General features: G+C 41.3%; 1 protein-coding gene across 4 annotated transcripts in view; it reads right to left on the bottom strand.

The window, feature by feature from the left end:
* Positions 1-22078, bottom strand: part of CRB1 (crumbs cell polarity complex component 1) — a 172149-nt gene that overhangs the window by 65421 nt on the left and 84650 nt on the right. For all 4 annotated transcript variants that reach the window (XR_004001542.1, XM_030572005.1, XM_030572006.1 and 1 more), the window contains one exon: positions 20530-20712. Coding sequence is in view for 3 of the 4 variants with exons in the window: in XM_030572005.1 (XP_030427865.1) it covers positions 20530-20712 (183 nt within the window). In the remaining variant the exon portion in view is untranslated. The remainder of the gene's footprint in view (positions 1-20529; positions 20713-22078) is intronic.

Below are 22078 nucleotides of genomic sequence, written 5' to 3'. Positions count from 1 at the left end.
CAGACATTGCTACAAGTTCACTGACTTGTACATTTATCTCCAGTTCTGTGTGTAGAAGATATTCAATAATTCCATCTTTTAAGAGCAGAGATGGCATAACGCTCATTCCCATAGCACGCTGTTATGCTTGTCAATAGCTCAGCTAGATTCTCATCCAGTTACTCCCCTGGCTCTGGGGTACACATTGGCAACTACTGAGCAGATAGTTCAGGGGCCTTTTTGTCTCCCCCCTCCTTGATCCTAAGTTGGATATGAGCCAGAAAGGACCAACTGAGAGAAGGAGGGCAGCAATAGTAGGGGATACAAGTGGAGGGGTAAAATACTAGTCTCAGGATCCCCAACTCTTCACTCAGCTGCATCAGGCTCCCCACACGACAAACCCCCTGCCCTGGTGCAATGAAGAACAATCATTCTTCAGTTTCCCCTGGACTGGTGTGTCCCTATGCCACCCCCCTGTGTGGGTTAGTGTCTATATGCCACAGTCCGCCCTGAAAGGAGCAGTTGAGAAAGCAGCCTGAGGTTCTGCACATGGTGTAGAATGGACAGTAGGAAGAAGTGAGGTCTGGAGCCAGCTTAAGGAGAAGTCTGAAGTGAAATTCAAAGAATATGGGACTCCAGAGTAGAACTTTAAAAGGAACATAGTCAGAGAGAGGGCACAGGGCAGATAAAAGGGGTGGATGAGTTATGAGGAAGCTGGGGAGGAGGAAGAGGAAGTACAATAGTCAAGACAGAAAACAGAATAATTTTAGTGGTGACAGAGATGCAGCAGGTAAGATTTTGGAGATGAATTTGTGGCAAAAAATAGTAGGATTTGGAGAGTACCTTAATGTAAAGGGAGAATCCATTTTGAAGCACTTGGAGGAGAGGAAGGTGATCAAGAACAGTTAACATGGATTCACCAAGGACAAGTCATGTCTGACGAACCTGATTGCCTTCTATGATGAGATAACTTGCTCTGTGGATATGGGGAAAGCAGTGGATGTGATACAGCTTGACTTCAGCAAAGCTTTCGAAACAGTCTCCCACAGTATTCTTGCCAGCAAGTTAAAAAAGTATGGACTGGATGAATGGCTTGTAGGGTGGATAGAAAGCTGGCTAGATCTTTGGACTCAACAGGTAGTGATCAATGGCTTGATGTCTAGCTGGCAGCCAGTATCAAGCATAGTGCCTCAGGGGTCAGTTCTGGGGCCAGTTTTGTTCAACGTCTTCATTAGTGATCTGGAAAATGGGATAGATTGCACCCTCAGAGAGTTTGTGGATGACACTAAGATGGGGAGAGAGGTAGATATGCTGGAGGGTAGGGATAGGGTCAAGAGCAACCTAGACAAATTGGAGGATTAGGCCAAAAGAAATCAGATCAGGTTCAACAAGGACAAGGGCTGAGTCCTGCACTTATGACGGAAGAATCCCATGCACTGCTACAGGCTGGGGACTGACAGCTAAGCAGCAGTTCTGCAGAAAAGGACCTACGGATTACAGTGGATGAGAAGCTGGATATGAGTCAACAGCGTGCCCTTGTTGCCAAGAAGGCTAACGGTATACTGGGCAGCATTAGTGGAAGCATTGCCTGCGGATTGAAGGAAGTGATTATTCCCCTCTATTCGGCACTGGTGACGTCACATCTGGAGTATTGTGTCCAGTTTTGGGCCCCTCCACTACAGAAAGGATCTGGACAAATTGGAGAGAGTCCAGGGGAGAGCAACACAAATGATTAGGGAGCTGGGGCACATGACTTATGAGGAGAAGCTGAGGGAACTTGGGTTATTTAGTTTGCAGAAGAGAAGAATTAGGTGGGATTTGATAGCAGCCTTCAACTACCTGAAGCAGGGGTTCCAAAGAGGATGGAACTAGGCTGTTCTCAGTGGTGGCAGATGACAGAACAAGGAGCAATGGTCTCAAGTTGCAGTGGGGGAGGTCTAGGCTGGATATTAGGAAAAACAATTTCACTAGGAGGGTGGTGAAGCACTGGAATGGGTTACCTAGGGAGGTGGTGGAATCTCCATCCTGAGGTTTTTAAAACCTGGATTGACAAAGCCCTGGCTGGGATGATTTAGTTGGGGTTGGGCCTGCTTTGAGCAGTGGGTTGAACTAGATGACCAGGGCCAGTGCAACCATTTAGGCAACCTAGGTGGTCACCTAGGGCACTAGGATTTGGGGGGTGCATTTTCTTCGGCAGCTACTGCGGTGGCCAGATATTCGGCCACCCTGGTCACCGCCAGCATTTAGGCGGAGGGAGCTGGGGTAGGGGAGCGTGGGGAGAGCTGCCTGCAGCAAGTAAGGTGGGGGCGGCACACAGGGGGACTCCACGTCCCAGCTTACTCCTGCCCCGCCTCCTCCCCCAGCACGCTGTGGCTGCTTCACTTCTCCCACTCCCAGGCTTGCGGCGCCTAAGCTGATTGGCGCCGCAAGCCTGGGAGGCGGGAGAAGTGAAGCTGCAACGGCGTGCTCGGGGTTGAGGCGGAGCAGGGGTGAGCTGGGGTTGAGGGTGAGGAGCTGCTGCGGGGGGGCACCTCAGGACGGTGGGGGGGAGCTGCTGCGGGGGGCTCCTCAGGGTGGGGCTCGGGGACTGGGGAGGGTGCAAGGTGGAAGTTTCGCCTACAGCTTGAAACATCCTTGCACCGGCCCTGTAGATGACCGCCTGAGGTCTCTTCCAACCCTAATCTTCTATGATTCAATGAGAGGGAGATGAAGGCATCAAAGATGACACCAAAAATACTGGTCTGGGTGATGGAGAGGATGGCATCAAACGGTGGAAGAGAAAGAGAAGTAGAGAAAGTTTGGGAGGCAGAATAGTAACTTTGTCGCAACAGTGGTGAGCTCACATCATATATACACATGACTATGAGAGAGGGAAGGGAAGAAGGGGCTAAAAATAGATCGAAGGTGGATTCCGGGAGAAGAAAATCAGCAGAGTCAAAGGCAGAATATAGAGAAGGGATTGGAAAAACAAGAGGCCGTTGGATTGTGTAATGGAGAAAAGGCAGTCATATGAGAGGAAGCAGACTGTCTACTTACAAAAGGTGGAGGAAAATAGGGACCAAAATAGAACATAAATAAGTGGGACAGGGGCGTCAAAAGGACAGGAGACAGGGTTACAATTGATTGGAAGGAGTTGTGGACTAGACATGTGAAAGCCAAAGAAAGATGTTTTATTTTCTACTTGCAGTATGCTGTAATTGCAAGTGCCATGGCAGAATGTCAGAGAGAGATTTGTTAACAATTCGCCCCATTTTTCATTTTTCACTTTGCTGGATATTCTGACCAGACTGTTAAATTCAAAACATGAATGATCTGTTTTGCATTTTGTGCAGATTACACGCTTATACCAACATATAATGTGTATGTTTCAACTGCCAAGTATCCTTAGGGATCTTAAAGCAAACAATCCCTTTGCACTCTTTAATAGGTTCATACAACATCACGTGTCATTGACTTAAAATTTGTTTTGAGCATTTCATTAAAGAAAACCTCACTCTGGAATTAAAAAAAATTCACTCCTAAAACTTTGGAAGGGTTTTTAAGAATGTTAGCTGTTTGATTAACACAGCTGTTGAGAGGCTTGGCTGCATCCAGTCTCTTGTAAAGGAATTTTGTATCTTGTCTCTTGTTGGCTGTTTCCTCTTTGTTCTAATTGAGATAGGCATGTACAGCCATTGTGCTGTCTAGTGTGAAACTGCTCCTGCCCTAACTCTTGCCCAGGGAGATAGTAGCTTGGGAAAATATTTCAGTGATTTGCAAGAAATTTTGTTTTGCTAAAACCAATGCACATCTCTACAATCTATGAAAGTGACTGCGTTTGCATAACCTCATTGTCAGTCCATATTACAATAAATTCAAAAAGCCAGTAGGCTAGAAAATGATAGTTTTAATAGGGCATACCCAGTTAAAAGGAGAACGAGCCCTAAAAATAGATGTGTATATGCTGTATGTATATATTATGCTAGCTATAAAGTAGAAAGTGAGTACCTACTCCTCCTCAAAACGTACTTTCAATAACCTTTATCCTCACCACTGTATTTAATGGTAGATCAAAAAGCACACTTGGGAGTTTTTACTGTGCATCAGCAGTGTCCACATGGACACTTAGTGCATGGCACGCAAACTCGGGGTAAACTCACAGCCTTGTTTGCCATGAACTAAGTGATCATGGAGACAACCCCTAAGGCTTAACTTCAAAAACAGCCCCTCTCCATATGCACACAAGCTAACCATAAAAAAGAATAAATCCTTTTGGTAGAAAAAAAAAACCAGTGCTCACATTACAGTGTATTATCCATAATACTGTCGAACTTTGACTATCTAATAATGTCTTCTTGTTAAAATAGCTAGAATCTCAGAGTTTATACCAGAGTGAGATCAATCTGAACGAGGCCCAATGAATCCATTTCTAGCAATAATTATCAGCACAAATTAGCCACGTATGCTGCATTTTTCCTTTTCCTTAATCCATTCCCTACTAAACAAACAGCAATGTCCCTATTTTCAAGGTAATTAAAATATTTTCTTATTTTAAAAGATGATCAACATCCTTAAGGGAAGTAAAAGGTTAGTTTAACTTCTTTTAACTTCTCCTCGCACCTGAAAGAGTCACTGAGCATAACTAAACAAAAACAGGTCAGACCTCATTATAATCACTTCAGTGTTGACTTCAAGCAGTGCAAATGAGCTGATATAAATATGCAAAGTACTATCATTCATGTTCTTACTATCTGCAAACACTAAAACAATTAAGAATGAGATGCTACAGGGAACAATTTAGGTAAAAGAGCTTTTATGTGAAACATCACATAAAATACAAAATTTTTGGAACTCATTTCCCCAGATTATTTTTCTGCTTGGTACTGTGATGTACTTTCTCATGTACTTGAGAAGACCTTAGTCATGGGACTCATCAGTGATAATTAACTGTCAGCAAAATGGAAACCTATTGGGTTCAGTCAAGAAGTATAAAAACACACACAAGGGTTTTTTTAGGGGGCTTTTGGGCAGGGGGTTGTTTGGTTTTTGTCCTTGGTGGGTTACAGTGGAAATCTGGTGCATGTAGTTTTATATGAAAACAGAACATTTGGGTAGTTGAAACACTAGTCAATTTTTTGAGGCAAGAAACCACCTTTGCAAGGCATAAAATAGTAGAATTTCTCTTAAAAATAATAAAATCAAGCAAATGCTTGATCTTGCAAACATGACTAGGCTTCATTCTTACCTACTATGTTTAAAGCTTCCTCACAGAAGCATGAGGTCCAGCTGTAGTGGTTTGTAGGATCAGGGAGCCTGACATAATGCTTTTCAATTTCAAATGCTGTGCATTATTAACTAAATCTTACAGCACTTCTTTCAAGCAGGTGTGACAGTCTGTACCCTTATGTTCATCCTTTTTACAAGGCTATGATACATTTTGTACAAAGTATGTCTTGTGAGGTATCATTTTTAAATCCCATAATCTGCTGAACATTATTGTCCCAGTAAAATATGAGTGGCAACACTGTATGTAAAATTATAACATTCTATTGTATGATATGTTTCAAGTCTAGGAAAACAGCTTCAAACTAGTTCTCCAGAAACAAAAGGCTACGCAGCATCTCAGCCAGGTGTCAGCATAATCAAATGGACTATAACTGATTAAGTATCTATTCTTTGGCAGGAAAAAGGATGTGAGTGAGAAATTTACATGTTGGCAAAGAAACAGCTGGATGTTCCCATCCCACAGACTTGTTGTCACGTGAACCCCAGTTGAGATGATTCTTGGAGAAGAGAAATGCTGTGAGAAAAGGGAGCAAACTTCTTAGATTATCTCTCTCCTCCCTTCTCTCTGCCCACGACATTCACACCTGAAGGACAAGAACAGGAGCATTGGTCTGGGGGAGGGGTCCTGGCTGAAAGGCATCCAGCCAATAAGACCACAAAATTATGTGTTGAGAGAGACGTTTTGCTTTGAATTCATTTAACTAGTTAAGTTAGTTCTTAGTTGCATTTTACCTTCTGTTTTCTTGTAACCAGATTCTGACTTTTATGTCTCATTACTTGTAATCACTTAAAAGAAATCTTTCTGTAGTTAATAAACTTATTTTATTGTTTTATCTATGCCAGTGTTTTTCAGTTGAAGTGTTTAGGGAACTCCATTTGAGAAAAGGTTTGTGAATATCATTTTCTATTAATGAAATAATGGACTTTATATGAGCTTGCATTGTCCAAGAGGATACTGGGCAGTACAAGACACATTTCTGGGGGAAAGTCTGGGACTGGGAATTTGCTGGTGTGGCTCTGCAATGTAATTCAAGGGTGGCAGGCAGGCTGGCTGAAGCCCTTTTGCACTATAGCTGAGGGTAATTTACATGTTGGAGGCTATGTGTGAGGAAGCCAGGAGTGGTTGCTCTCGCAGCAAAGCAGTGTAAAAGGCACCCCAGACTGGAGAACTGAGTGGACACAGCTGTCCAACAGTCCCAATTGTATTCTGGGTAATGTTTCAGCAGGTAAGTATTATCCTCATTTACAGATGGGAAATCAGAGGCGGATTGTCCCTGCTGTTAAAATTGAGGATCTTTGGGTTTTTCTGTTATACCTGCACCAATTCAGAGGTTCTTGGCTTAGCAGCTTTTGTCCAAGAAGTTTTAGAGGATTATCTGTCCATGATAGTCTTGAGGATTTCCAACCCCCCATGATTTCCCCTACCTTTACTACTCACTGGTTGAAGACCCATGATGACCTATAAAAACTAGGTTGTATTCCCTGTGGAGCCTGACATTGCAACTCTTTAACTGTTTGTGAATCATCCTTGCAAGACATTCCCTTTCCTCCAAGGATAAGTGTGGTGTCTCTGCAGTGTTTCTGACCCATTTTGGCCTCTGAAGTAAGAGGTCACATCCTCATCTGAAACTCACATTTCTTGCATGGAAGTACTGAATTCTACCACCAACTAGCCTGTTAGCTCAGCCCATTTAATTTAGTTTAGGCTGGATCTTGGCACACAATTTCTCAGTCCAGATGCAATTATTTTTTAAAGGAAAACGCCCACAATTTTGCTTAGCCTGGAAATCTGAAAGTTCAAAAGGGTAAAAAGCATTTCACACCATAAATAAACTATTAAATGTATTTGAAAACAAAGTTTGTAATTACCCTTGAGATTTCTGAGCCTAGATGGAGGTGCCTATTATGCTTAAAAGGTGACATCATTTATGTCACTGGTATTATGGGAACCTTATGTAAGGAATGGCATACTTGTTTCTAACCTACTTTAGCAATCTGGAGGACACATGAATGTGTGTGCATATATATATATATATATATATATATATATATATATATATATATATATATATATATATATATAAAAATACGTAATCAAAATATTTATTTTGTTGAGACTGCAGTGTGTATTGTGAGTGCTCGGGATACGGCACTCTAACACTTCCTTCCACACTGTCCACCTTAAATATGAAGTCATTAAATCAATAAGATACCCTGCTCATCAACAGGACACAGCACATGGAATAGAAGTACCATGTTATTTTCCTGTGTGAAAGCACCTGTCAGCGGATGATAGCCTTGGTTCAACTATCAATTTACTTCATGTTTGCACAAAGCTGCAGCTCATGATTTTTCACAGCATCTCCAGGTCTGTGTGAATCGACATTACACCAAAGCCCAACTTCTGTAATCTCCTGAATCCCAAGGCCCAGTGTTCACAGTATGCAAGCCTAAGAAAATGCTGACATGAAGGACCCGAGTTCACCCAAAAGTCCTTTGACTGTAAAGAGTGAGTACAATCTGCAGGATTAGGCTCTAATTGCTCCTTTGGGACATAAAGAGCTAAATCTAAAATCAAATAATTGCCAATGTTTATAAGGTCCTACACATCTATAAAACACTATGCTCCCTCTGCTGGCTCAGCAGATGCAGGGAGTACAGGAAATTTTCCTATTGTGTGGTGATGCTGGTTCATAAACAAAGGATAGAGCATCATGTATATTTCAAGCTAGAATTTAACACTGAGAAATCCAAAATAACATTTGCCAGAGTAAGGGGGCAAAACAAGTAGAAGCATAAAGTCTTCTCAAGCCTACAGAGGCCACTGCAGACTGTAGAGTAAAAGAAATATATTAACTAAAGGACCTAAGCACCACAGGGTGAATTAAGGAGAGAATGACAACATTTAGTGCTTTGGCAACAGCAAAATACTGGCTAGGCTGTATTCTTGTACATTTAAGAATCAAGACTAATACGGAGTTGTTGACATTTGAATAGTGGCCAATATTATTGGCATAGGAAATATATAAATACTCCATATACATGATGTGGTTACTGTTATCTGAAACCTCAATATTAAATTAATTCATTTATAAAGAAGAGCAAAATAAATTCTGGCTCACTAGTGTGCGCGCACACACACACATACACGCTGTAGATCATGAGAAGTGAAATGATGACAAATGTTTTTCTCTTACCACAAAATACAATCCAACCAACCAAGAACGATTGTGCAGTTTAATATAGATAATATAGAACATTTGGAACACTTTAAACCAATCATATTCAAGAAAGACTTTCTATAAAGAAAGCAATAATGTAACTCCAGGAACAACTGTATCATACATATATAGCCTAGCATTGTATAGCCATTTGTTTAATTTCTACCCAAATTTACACTTATGTTAACTTCTTGATTTACACAGGTATGATGGAGATCAGAATCAGGCCTTCTGCCTTTAAAAGTGTTTATCGAAATCAAGTTAATTTCCTGAATTCCAAGTACACTGTATCTTAATAAGCTTTATAATGGTGAGTTTATAGGACTGTTTTCAAAATTCAAAACAGCAAAATACACGTTAAGAATTTTTTTTTGTTAAAAATCTAATACTTGGCCAAATTTAATGCTGGGGTAAGTTGGTGCAGCACTCAGTGAAGTCAGTAGGGCTATATAGGATATGATTTGATCCCTTTACATTCATTTTTGAACCATTAAATTGGGTCATTTTGTTTACCACTTAAAGTCTGATCTTAAATATCCCAGTCATACTCTAGACTATATGGGGCATGTAAAATGTATGAGTCCTACACATCCAACATATTCCTCTTTTTTTCTTCTCTGTATATGTCAGACTCTTTCAGATCTTCCTAGGGATCTGTGAGACTATATAATACTCAAGTTCATTGTAAGTTTTATTATCCAAAGCACAGCATATGACAGGTTGTGCATCTGTCTTGATTTGGCAACCTGATTGTAAATTTGACCAGTACAATGTGGCCTTGTACAACATTATGCTGAAAAGCATCAGCTCTGCAAACTAAAGTTTTCCTTGAGCTGGTGAAGCAGATTATTACCTAACAGAGAGTGAGTGACCTGTTGTCAATTACGCATGTGCTGCATCATTGATTTCATAGGGAGTGTTGCCTGCTTATAACAAAGCTCAATTTTACCTTCCATGGCCAGTGACAGAATTGTCTTCAGCCTGCCATGCACAATCAGACTTGTTCTTTAAACAAAGAACTCAGACGGACATATGAAGGAAGGAAATACCTGGTTAGGAAAATATGTATCATTAGCTGAAATAGGATGCCATGAGTTTCAAGAGGCACCAAGATCAGCACCCACATTGTTCCAGATAAGAGATCTTACTAGTCTCTGGCTGTATTAGGGAGTTGATAATCACTCTCTATTCAGTCATAGGAAGGTCACAGTTTGAGTTTTGTGTTAAGTTCTGAGTTGCACGATACAGAATGGACCCTGTTAAACTGGACAGAATGTAAAGGCCATACAACCATGAAAGCATTAGAGAGCATATTCTATATGGGAGAGACTGAAGTAACTGGATTCATACAGTTTAGCTGAGAGGTGACGAAACTGGGACATAACACACTATATATATCTAATATACTAGAAAAAAAGCTGTGGAAGAATTATTCCTAGTAGTTAGAGGAAGCAAGGTAAATACTAATGACCTCTAAAAGCCTCAAAAGGAAAAATTCTTGATATTTGGAATATTTTCTATCAGGGTATCCATCCGATAATGTAATCGTCCACCAGCAGTGGGTGCAAGGAGAGAAGGGGAGAGTTGTCCTTGGAACATGCATAGACACTTGCGAAACACTCTCTTGCTGCCAATAATACACAATTCTCTTTCTATAGGAACTTGCTCAGCCTGAGTACAGGGCATTGGGATTCCTACAGTTCTAAGTATGCTATCTGTACCAGGGTCTGGGTGCTCATGGCTGAGAAGACACTTGTCTTTCTCTTTCCCGCCTCCCTCCTTTAAGGTAACAAGTTTTACATGTTAAAAAGTGTTTATGAACAGCAATGTTTTATGCAGAGAGATGTGCCAGATTCAAAATATCCACTGCTTGCAGGCTCTGTCAGTCATGTCAGGCTACATTATATAACAATGCATAACAATGTAACCAGACAAGATAGATCATAGTAATGATGGGTCAGCTATGAAATCCTAAAGCAAAAATCTCTGCAGATGTTTGAAAATAGTATTGGTAGAAGCTCCCTTGGTTTTAATTTTCTAGGCATTTCCAACTCAGAAAAAAAAGAATTTAATATTTATACATTTTTTTTCTGCTGAAGAGAAGCATGTTACTGTGAATATTTTGAATTTCCTGTTGCATTTTTAAGGAGGAAGAAATCCAGGGAGATGGCTTTGGGGATGGCACATCTTTCACTGAATTCAAATTCTGCATGAGGAAAACATACACAGCCATATTAGAGCCCCAAATGTTATCTCCAGTGTTGCAGAGCAGTTGTAAGAATCGGGGCCATATTTTCATTTAGTGTCCTCATGAAAAGTTTCAGAGCTCCTTGCTGAATTACCAAGGTTCAGCCCTGGCATGACTGCAGCACAGATCATCATTGCAAATGAGTCCGTATTTGCTTGTTTGCATTTCTGTAACAAACTTTCCTTCTAAATCAGGAATATCATAGTCAGGCTGAATTCATTTGAAAAGTCAATTCTCATTTAATTAAAAAATATCTTTTCTGTTAACTATTGTGCCAATGCTGGTGGGGTGCATTGTATATAGGATATGAAAACATTTAGAGTTAAATGTAGAGACCCATCAAGCATGCTTAACTCGGTCTGACTAAAATGTCCTTATGTTACCTCAATGTGAAGTTTTGAGACTTCATTAATTTTTGCAAAGCACTTTGATATCCTCAGATGAAAGTCAGAGGCAGAAGGAGGTTTGTGATTAAGGCACTGGGCTAGAACTCAGGTGATCTGGCTCTGCCACAGATTCCCTGTGAGACCTTGAACAAGTCATATAATCTCACTCTGCTTTTATGCTGCACCTAAGGCCTGGTCTACATGGTGGGGGGGAACGGAGGGGGGAAAATTGATCTAAGTTCCACAACTTCAGCTACGTAAATAACGAAGCTGAAGTTGATGTACTTAAATCTACTTACCAGGGTGTGCTCACTACACTGAGTCAACTGCTGCCGCTCCCCTGTCGACTCTGCCTGCACCTCTCACCGAGCTGGAGTACAGGAGTCGACGGGAGAAAGCTCGGGGATGGATTTAAAACATCTAGACTAGACACGATAAATCAATTACTGCTGGATCGATCGCTGCACGCTGATCTGGCCAGTAATGAAGACATACCCAAAGAAATTAGGATAATATCCTCCCAATGGTGGTGGGAGGATAAATTCACTCTCGTTTGTGAGGTGCTTAGATCCTAGGGCAATAGGAGCCACCCACAGTAAGTAAGTACAGAAGTGCCCTAAGAAGCAAAATGTATTGTTACATAGAGATGCCCTGCCCATAGTTTAACAAAAGGCTCCCTGTGATGGGGGTTGGCCCCACACACGTGTAAAAAGAGTTAACCTCAGCAGGGAACAGTCCTCCAAGTGATTCCTCCAAGTGGCCTAAAGAAGCTGCAAGGAGCAATCAATCCAGGCTCAGCAGGCTTAGATAAGAGGAGCTGCAGGGCAGAGCCAACATCAGTTGCTGCTGGGAGCTCAACAAGTGAGGTTTGTAGAAGTGAGTCCTCCAAGTAGCCTAGAGAGGCTGCAAGGAGCAGCCAATCCGGGCCCAGCATGCTCAGATAAGAGGATTTTCAGCATAGTGTGGCATGCGAGAAATGACTATCAATTTTTTCAAAGAAAAGGGGTTGGACCGACAGCAAACAAAGATGGAGACTGGAATTTAACACAGATGCGTCTATGAACTCCCAAATACATGCAAAGCACTTTCAAACTCACCTATTGGAGCTCTGCAGGGGGAGTGACTAATGGAACCCCATATGTAATTTAACTAGAATATTTTGTTAGGTTTCAGGAATTAAAAACAATCAACAGCAGAACTAGGGGAGGAGGAGGAATACTCAAAAGAATCTGCTCACTGTGAACACAGCTGATGACAGAGTGAATAGCTATTGTACTAGGATGCGGAGGATTGACGAAAGGTTAAAAGCATTGAAGAAAAGAAGTGTTATATGATCTACTTAAAGCATGTTCAAATGCTCTTTCAAGATCAGAGGCTTCAGAAGAGAGGGAAAAGTACTTTAAAGTGCTAATTGTCTTTTTTGTGTTGGGATTTTACAGGCAGTGAGTGTCTGCCAGGCCCTGAAGGTGTCATGTATTGATGTACAATACGTGCATACACTAGTCCTGTAGAGCAGGCTGATGCTGGAGACAGACTGGTCATAGTAGCACAATTTCCTTTTTGCCCCACATGCTTTTGGGTGGAGTAATGCCTGTGACATACAAAAATGGCTACTGAGGGAACTTGGTTATTACACACTTGAAACTAAAATGGACATGACAGCACTGTATAAATGTCTTCAGAAAAAAGAAGGGGGCTTGTAGCAGAATTTCTGCCAGTATATCATTCTAGTGTAGACAGGGCCTGACTCTTATTACCACTGAATCTCCTTTAAACTGCTCTGACTGTGTAAAGATGGCTGTTAATAAGATTAGGATGGAACAAATGAAAATTACCTTTGCCTCCATTTTAAGGCCTCTTGATACTGCCAGTGTGGTGTAAAGGTGGCCTCAGAGTAAATGAGAATCAAGTCTCAGTGCTGCACAATATATCTTAGGTACATTGTGGTTGATCTTTACACTGTTCCTGTTCCACAGATTGCAATGGAGTCACTCCTGATTTACACTGATGTAAATGAGAGAAGAATCAGGCCTACTACATACAAACCTGAGCCATTCCAGACTATCAGATAAACAATGGAATTTGTTTTGTAGACATAGTGGTCTCAGGTGTTAGATTTCAGACTTTTTCCTTATTCCGTCTAAGTCTACCTAGGGTGTATGCCTAACAAGAGCAATCTCCTCTCCTTGAATTGAAGCGCGATCATTTCTGGTCTGAGTAAGAATCACACGGTCTTACAATGGTCCAGAATCTGATGTGGCACGTCTACCAGGATTTTGATTCTAAGTGCATACCATGGCTACCATGGGGTATCTGATCCTAATTGAGAGGTCTAAGAGATCTTGTTGAGACCTGACCTAATTTGGCCATTGAGAGGTCAGAGGCTTATGAATTTATGCAGAATTTCACTTTTCTTTCTATGACCCCCAACAACTGACAGTATTACCATCACTGCAAATGTATTAGTCTTGTGTAACATGTCTGGTTACATGTTTGCTATACTCGGCCCTTATCACAAAATTGCTTACTGGCTGCTTTGCCAACTAATAGGCACCTCTCACCCAGCCACGTGGGAAGCTGTACCTTTAAGAGGCTTTGGCAAGAGCTACTTGGAAGCCATTGTTATCTTATGCAGAGGCCCATATTACATAATCCTGATCAGTTAGAACTCAGACCTCTGTCAGACTCCTTGGCTCGGAGTGATCACTGCACACCACAGGCCATTCTCTCATATCCTCTGAAAAGTTTGGACAGGTTCTTGACACCTTTACAACTTCCCAGGCTCTACTAAGCCTAATAGGAAGTCAAAGTGAGCCTGGAATGATCAACCACTGAGCTGTCTGTCTAATCTCTCTGGTCTGTCTGTCTTCAGTGTTACCAACTCTTGCAAATTTATCAGACATTTTGGCTTCTACTGGAGTGTGAGAAGTGGCAGTTCACAGACAATATTCAGCCCTGCCATTGAGGAGAACTCTGTTTGATTGTCCAGCTTCTGAGGAAGAGCAGCCAATCAGAGCTATTGTAGGAGGCAGGCAGAACTCTGTCCCCTCCCCTCAAAAAACAGAGGAGATTATATGTAGAAAAGGGGAGAGACAAAACAGCTTCATACCATTTTCACATGAGGTGATGGGGGAGGAGGGAGCAGAAAGAGTCCTGAGAGTTTAGGGTGGCTCTGCTCCCTCCTTCCTCTATCCTCCTGTGAGAAATGTGTTGGCTTCTCTCTGCTCCCCCATCTTCCCTTTCCATTGTCACAATACTGGGCCTGTAAAGGGAGATGCAGTGAATATCCCCTGCAGCTGCCCTCTTTCCAGGTGTGGGATGGGGAAGAAGACCCCTGGGGCTGCAGGAGGAGCAGAGGGTTCTGTGCGGCAAGGGACAGGTTTGGAGTTAAGAGGGCAGAACTGATCGGATGGCAGAACTGATTGGACGGCAGGGTAAGTGCATAATTTATTGCTGGTCTGTGAAATGGGCAGATGTGGGACTATGTGGGAGAGGAAGAGCACAGCATGCATGAATTAGAATATTGGGGTTTGGGGAGAAGATGGAAGCTCTGCACCAGCAGGCAGCGTTTTATACAAACCTGTGTCATTTGATCTCAGTTGGGTCTTGCAACAAGAGTCAAAATCACCCTGCTGTGTAAATTCAGGAGTGTTGGCAGCACTGTGACTGTCACACAGACATTGGGGGTTGGTAGGGAAATTTAAAAAAACAGCAGAGACAAAAATCATGAGATAATCTTTTTAAAAATATCAACCTCCCCTCCCCCAACTCATGATTAGGGGCTTTCTGATGCATGATCGTTGAGCATTTGGGGTTAGCAACCTGTGTCCATCTTGTCCATTACTGTAGACCACAAATAATATTTATAACTGTATAATATTCAGGGCCCAATTCATCCACAGGGGCAGGAACTTTAATATGCAGCACCTGCTTCCACAGAAACAGCTGCACTAAAATGAGGAGTTACTTCCAGGTGGCATTGCTGTTGCTGCCCTTTGCCAGCGGTTTTACAAGAGGAGAACAGCTGTAAAATCTATCCAGGGTGCCATAAGCAGCTTGGCTTGAGAGGCTGCTTGGCAGTGGTGCATTGCAGCCAGCTATGCCTCGGTCTCATTCCTCTTCTCATCCAACCACTTGTGCTAAGCAATGAATGCACATACGACACCAGTGTGGTCACATCATTTTCTCATGCATTGCCCTAACATATTGGGAAAAGGGCCAAGGAGATTTAAAAGGAGAAAATAGAAAATGAAAATAATTCCTGTGCCAAAAACCTCTTGGGAACTCAGTATGCCAAAGCGAGCAACAGTGCTGGTGGCATAACTGGCAAGGTGGTTTAGTGTCAGAAAGCCACCATAAATGGTAAAGTCCTTAATACGCAACGTTAAGTCAATTGGCAGCAGGCGTTGGGCATAATCACAAACAGCTTGGTTAGCTCTGCTGTCACTATCCTCACTGCAGCTTACGTAACTTTATTAATGTAAAACTGCTGGGTTTTGCTGAGGGTTTTCAGTGCAGTCTTGCTCTCATTGAGACTAATGGCATAATTTCTATTGATTCCAGTGGTGCAGGATCGGACTCCAGCATCACCACTCTTGTATGTTAACCTTCCATGGGGATCAATTCAGTTTTAGAATGTGTCTGCTTGGACAAACCTAGCAAGTTCTGCAGCATTTAAGTGGTTACATTCGGGATGCACTAATCTCCAGTGTATGCATTAGGCTTGGGGGGTTCATTTTTGTTACTATCTAGTGTAACAAGTCACTAGCAAATCAATAGTGTGTCCCCGTGTACAAAGCTAGTTTTGCTGAAATGTCAGTAAACATTTAATTAAATGTTTCCATGAATGGAAGTGAAAAGTTTAATTTTTTAGCCAACAGCATTCTTCAAACACATGGAGTACTAAGCCATACAGTACACACATCTCCAAGCCAGCACATTAGCAGCTACAGTGGTGAAACTCATATGTAAATGTCTGTGCATCTAGGCCCCAACTGAGCAAGTTACTTAAGTACATGCCTAATTTAACACCAATGGGACTACTCACTGAATTAATTAGTTATGCATATGCTAAAGTACCTTGCTGAATCAAGGCCACAAAGTATAAATTTTAGTACAATAATTGTCTTCAGACAAAGCAGAAAACTACAAACATATTTTATCTTAAATAAAAAGTAAACCCAAACTATTAAAAGTACCTTTAGGATACAGACACTATAGTCAGAGAGAGCATCCACATTCTAAGGGCCTGATCCTACAAAGTGCTGAGTACCTCTTGAAATTTGAGCATCCTCAATGTCTATTGGCATAAAAGAGAACTGATGATCTCAGCACCTTGTATGAGCTACTTGGCACCTTGCAGCCTCTTTGGAGGACTTTGCTCCTCCCTACAGCCTTAAGCTTCTATTTTCAATCACTTTCAACTCCCTCAAAAAATCCTCCTTGGGGATTAAATTCCCCAGACTTCTTTTTATCTGAGAAGCAAATCTTTTTGGTGCATTTTAGATTCAGATCTGTTTAGCTGGTTTCGAGTCATCCAAATCTGGGGGGCGGGGAAGGGATTTTTCTCCTCTCCAACTCTTGGAGTAGGAGTGTCCATACACAAAATTTTAATTGTACAATTGAGACTCATTTCACCCAACCAACCACTATCAAAAAGTCAATACGACCAGAGACTGTTTCTTTCTTTATCTCCCCCACAGATGTCCTGAGGCCTAAGATGGGCAATATTCTGCCCTGCAGTAAGTTCATTATCTTCTGACCCATTGGGCTAGAAAATGGGATTTCATACCTTCAAACTCAGTTTTCCACTGAGTTACAGCACTTACTTTTGACCTTATACATCTAGCTGTGGTATTTCAAAGGTATATATCGGGAGCGTTTACAAAATCAATGCCTGAGCCAAAGGCCATTGAAGTCAATGGAAAGACTTCCATTGACTTCATTTTAGATCAGACCCTTAGGTAGTCTCACAGAACATATGGTGCTATTTCTCTCTGCTCCCCTACGGACAGTAGAGTACAACTATAAATGTTCACTGGTGGGTGCATGACTTATTGCAGCAAGGGATGGTGAAACTGTGCCCCAGTAGAAGAATCGGGACCAGATCTTTGGCTGGGGTAAATCAGTGTAGCTCTGTTGAAGTTATACCAATTTACTCCAGCTAATGATTGACCCTAGAAGCTAGTCCCATGTATTAAATGGCAAAATTTGGCTCTACTGTGTTGTGGGTTTTTTTGGCTGTTTGAATTCACAAGTTTAATTTACATTCCGCTAAAATAAAATGGGTATAATAAAATGTATAAGATTATTTATTAAAGAGAACAAGTTTTGTTCTACTAATCCTTTGCTTTGATAACAATCTGTGGCTGCAAACAGTGTACTTAAGCATACATGGATCTTTAGGTGTTAAGGTCAGAAGAACTCAAGATCTTCTGCTCCAAAAACACAGACCTTTAACAAGCAAGCCAAAGCAACTTAGCTTAGCCAGTTAATGGAACTGATAAGTAGACAACAGTGACTGACATTCCACACAGTAGCAGGCAGTTCTACATATATTTATATACACATACACAAACCAGCAGCCAATACATTGCTGTGTGTGAACTTCATTCTGGATTTATCTCCAGACTGAGCAGTGCAACTGCTACAGACCTTGATCAACCCCCATCTTCCTTAATTCCCACAGAACAGTGTGATTTATTATTTGAAAGCCTGGATACCTGGCTCTAATTGGAGAAATAACTTACCACCACTAGAAGTGAATGTTTCCATTCTAGTCTCATGGAGATTTTAGCATCAGCATTTTTGACATACTAAGCAGCTGAAGCAGATTTTGAGTACGTTCATTTTCAGAATGTAGATGCTGCCTCTGACTATAGTGTCTGTGGGTATGTACACGCACTTATAAAAGACTGGGGTCTATTGAAAGAAATTGGGGCAGTTACTAGCACTGCACCTAAGGGCACCACATTCATCAGCACTACTCAGATTTTATTCCTTGGCAAATCAGTCTCACTGCATTATCTCTAACTCCAGCAGACAGTTTTCTCTAGTTAGAGCAAAGCACTGGATGCCCAGGGGATCCTAGGATCCAGTTCCAGCAGAACAGCTGTCTTACTGTGTGACTTGGAGCAAGACACTTGACCTCCATGTACCTTGGCCAACCCAGCTAGGAAAGTGGCTAAAAGTTGGACCACTTTGAGAACCAGATGCTGCAGGTGAACTGTCCTGAATAAACCTGTTTTGCCACTGCCTGGCACAGCATGTGGTTGCTGAATGGTTCTCCAGGAGCAGCTTCTACAACTATTCTTACGACACATGCCTTCTTCCTGTGTCTAGCTAGTCACATATCACACTGAGTGCAAAGAGTGATGCTGTTCATTCTGACTTGCCTTTTTGCCCCCATGGTACAGTCTACAGGATGACTACATAAATATAAACAAGGACTTTCAAAAACAGGGTCTAAAGTGATGCTCCTAAATTCATACACAGTCAATGGCTGCTGCTGGCTGCTCAGCACTTTTGAAAAATCAATTTTGGTGCCTAAATATGGATTTAGGATCCTAATTATTAAAAATATGTTGTATTCCATGTGCCCATATTGCACATACTCACATAGGATTTATACAGCTGTGCAATAGATTTAGCATTTGCTCAAGGCTTTTGTAGACTAGAGAGTATCTGCCAAGCCCTAATTTCATCTAGGCACAGAGCAGATAACACAGCTATTATTATTTATTGTTAATAAACATTCACATAATGCCAAACTTTACAGAGAATACAAAATACACTGTCCCATCCCTAGAGAGTTTCTGATGTAAGGGCTGGATTCTTCTTCATCCTGAGCAGTATCTGACCCTATAAGTAGTCCCACTGACATTTGTGGGACTACCCGAGGGGTAAGAGTGGGTAAGGTTGGCAAAATCAGAGCCTCAATCAGGCAAATCTGACACGTGAAGGTGAAAGAGAGTGGAACGGAAGGGAGGGATGAAGGTGAAACCAAAGAACAATAATAGTAGCCATATTGAACAGCATGTGGATTTTTAAAATAGGCTAATAAGAGAGGAACAGAGAGCTGAGGGATGCAAGGTGGGGATGGATGTAAGGTGAGAGAGGAGGTATTTGGAGAAGAGTGATGGAGCTGACTATACAGGGGGAGGGATGGACACCTCAGACAGAACAAAGTGCAGTGGCAATACCTGGTGACAGGATAGGGAAGGATAGTTAAGGGGAAAGAATGGAGCAGAATCATTTAGAGTCCCATTGCCACTCTGTGGAAATTCATCCAAAATTCAGAGAGACAGACAGAGGGAGAGAATTGCAGAAGAAAAATCATTTTCCATACCTGCTGAGTCAGAGAGGTCAGTCGTGCTACCCACTGGAGGACATGGCAGATTTTATAAACCACTCAGGAGGTGAATGGAATGTCAAATTGAAGACAGGTAAAATTTATCCCTTCTATTTTTAAAGACTCATTCTTTTTTCTTGGAGACTAGGAGAGTGGTGTTGACAAGGCCAGACTGTAAATCCAGAGCCTTACACTACTGGGCTTTTTAAAAGGATTAATACATTAGATAACTTAACATGAAACTCAGGACTGACCTACCTTTCTATTATAGAATTATGATTATTGCTAAAAGATTTTTGTTAGACATACAAACTCCTTTGAAGTTAATTTTCATTTAAGATGTAGAAGCTCACCAGTGCCTTACATGACAGATGTATCAACGAAACTGCATTTCAGTCATTGTGAGGAGGGTTACCACCAATACCTAGATTCCACAATATGGAGTGTGTTAGGATTGCAGAGATTGAGAGAGAAATTGTAAACTTGTCAAGTAGAATTCTTACTTCATTTCTTATTTACAAATATGTGTCATCATTGTTAACACTCATTGCCCATTGTGGAATGTTATAAATGTGCACAATGATCCTCAAACAGATAAGAAAAGAAGTTCCCTACCAAAAGGAATTTTTAGGAAATTCGAACAAATGCAATAAGAGCAACAGTGTTCCAAGCACAAAAATGCCGAGGGCACAAAGTCTCTCTTTCTGTCTCCTTGCTCAGGGACTGGTTTGGATGTCAAATTTAGCAACTTGCTACCTGGTAACTCGCTACTCTCAGAACTCCTTTTTTAATAAATTAGTAGTCCCTCTGTAATTACCCATTCATTTAAATTAAGTAGCCTGTTGCTTTTATTAATTAGCTTTGTTACTGAAGTGTGTGGCAGTTGTTTTTTTTATTTTATTTTATTTTTTTTATTTGTAGACTTGGGAGCCTTGCCCTCAATATTTCTGCTAAAAATACATATTTACTATGACCACAAGGGGGACCCTTTGCACTATGTCACCTATACAACATGTAACTATATTTAAGCCATAGGATACTGTAACAGATTATATCTTCAGTTTTTCCCAACAGGCTTACCTGTGAATCCTGGCCGACAATTACACACATAACCCGATGCTCTGTTGTAGCTGAAATCTGCTGGCAGTTCTAGAATACGTCCATACCAGGTTGTCCAGGACAGCTCCACACATTCACTCTGGTAGAAGCACGGATTACTGCTGCATTCATTTACATCAATCTCACAATGGGAACCTGCATACCCTGTGGAACAGAAATCAGGTGTTTGACTCAGTCTTGAAAAACATATGAGTGTCCCTGGATAAGTAAGTCACTTAAGATGTACTGTAAAAAGTTTCAGTTCTCCAGGAGAAACGATTGCTTCCAAAATTGTAGTCTCATAACAAATACCTAAAATAATATTATTCCTCCTTTACTTTCCCTGAATTCCACAACCAGAATGTGTCATTGTCAAACAATCTCCATGGCCAGTGTGATGGCAGAGAGTAGTCAGAACCAATATTCTGGATTTGAAAATATTGAGCTCCATAAACTATGGATAAATCTGGATACAAACTTTACAATGTGTCAAACTGGAACCGTGGATCTGAATGCCCTATGAGGTTCAAAAGGTGCAGTTAAGCCTTTTTATGTTTTCTATTTTAACTGTTTTCTTTCTGCTGCTGTTTTATGGTTCCAAAAATCCACAGCAACAGGTGCTAACTAGAAGCAGGAAGTACTGGTAAACTAAGGAGAAAGAGATGATTCTTATAACATTTTTTGCCAAGTTTTGCAAACCCAAAAGGTTATAAATGTTTACAATAAGCATCCACACTTTGAAGTGATTAGCTTCCAGCAAAACTTTAAGTGTTGTCCATTACTATTCCAAGCTTTTCTCAGTCTTTCATGCCTGTTTGTTCAGTTAGTATTCTTTGCCCAAGAGGAGCCTTACTTGGAAGCAGCTGGCCTTTTCCAACCATTGCTTTTTTCTATTTTATTGGTTCCATTTTTCCAAATACATCATTTACACCTTGGTAAAAAGCAAGTAGCAGTTGCAGCTGGACTAGAACGAAACCACTCAGTTCTAAAGCTCTCAAGGAAGGGATAAAAGTAAGAATCCTCAGCTTTACTTCAATGCCAGTTCAATAGTACACACATTTCAAAAATAGCAGGGCATATAAAAGAAGGATGGTAATTGTGTGATTAAGGCAAAGGACTGGGAATCAGGAAATGTTCTTGGCTTGACTGCAAGCTTCACAGGAGTGTAGGGAGGCCAAATGAACTAATGTTTGTAAAGTGATTTTAGCTTCTTGAATGGAAGGTGCTATAGAATTGCAAAGACTTATTCCTGAGATTTCTCCATCCAAATCGATGCATTTCTAATGCAACAATCACCTTATTATCTGAGCTCCCACTACACTATAGTAAGCAGGAAAACAATCTACCAACATATAAACTAATCACAATGAGTCTCTCTGGAAACTATAGTGTCTGCATCCTGTCCAGGGATGCAGGAGCGTTTTCTCAAACAACTGTCTCTGAAGCAGTTCCTCAGTTTAGTGGGACATGGCTGCATGAAGGGGCACAAGACTCTGAAACTGCACCTTGTGTGCTGACCCTTGTTCTGACT

This window comes from Gopherus evgoodei, chromosome 8 (genome assembly GCF_007399415.2).
Source record: "Gopherus evgoodei ecotype Sinaloan lineage chromosome 8, rGopEvg1_v1.p, whole genome shotgun sequence".
NCBI classification, from domain to species: domain Eukaryota; kingdom Metazoa; phylum Chordata; order Testudines; family Testudinidae; genus Gopherus; species Gopherus evgoodei.
The sequence above is the reverse complement of the archived record's forward strand: the minus strand, read 5'-3'. Positions and strand labels throughout refer to the sequence as shown.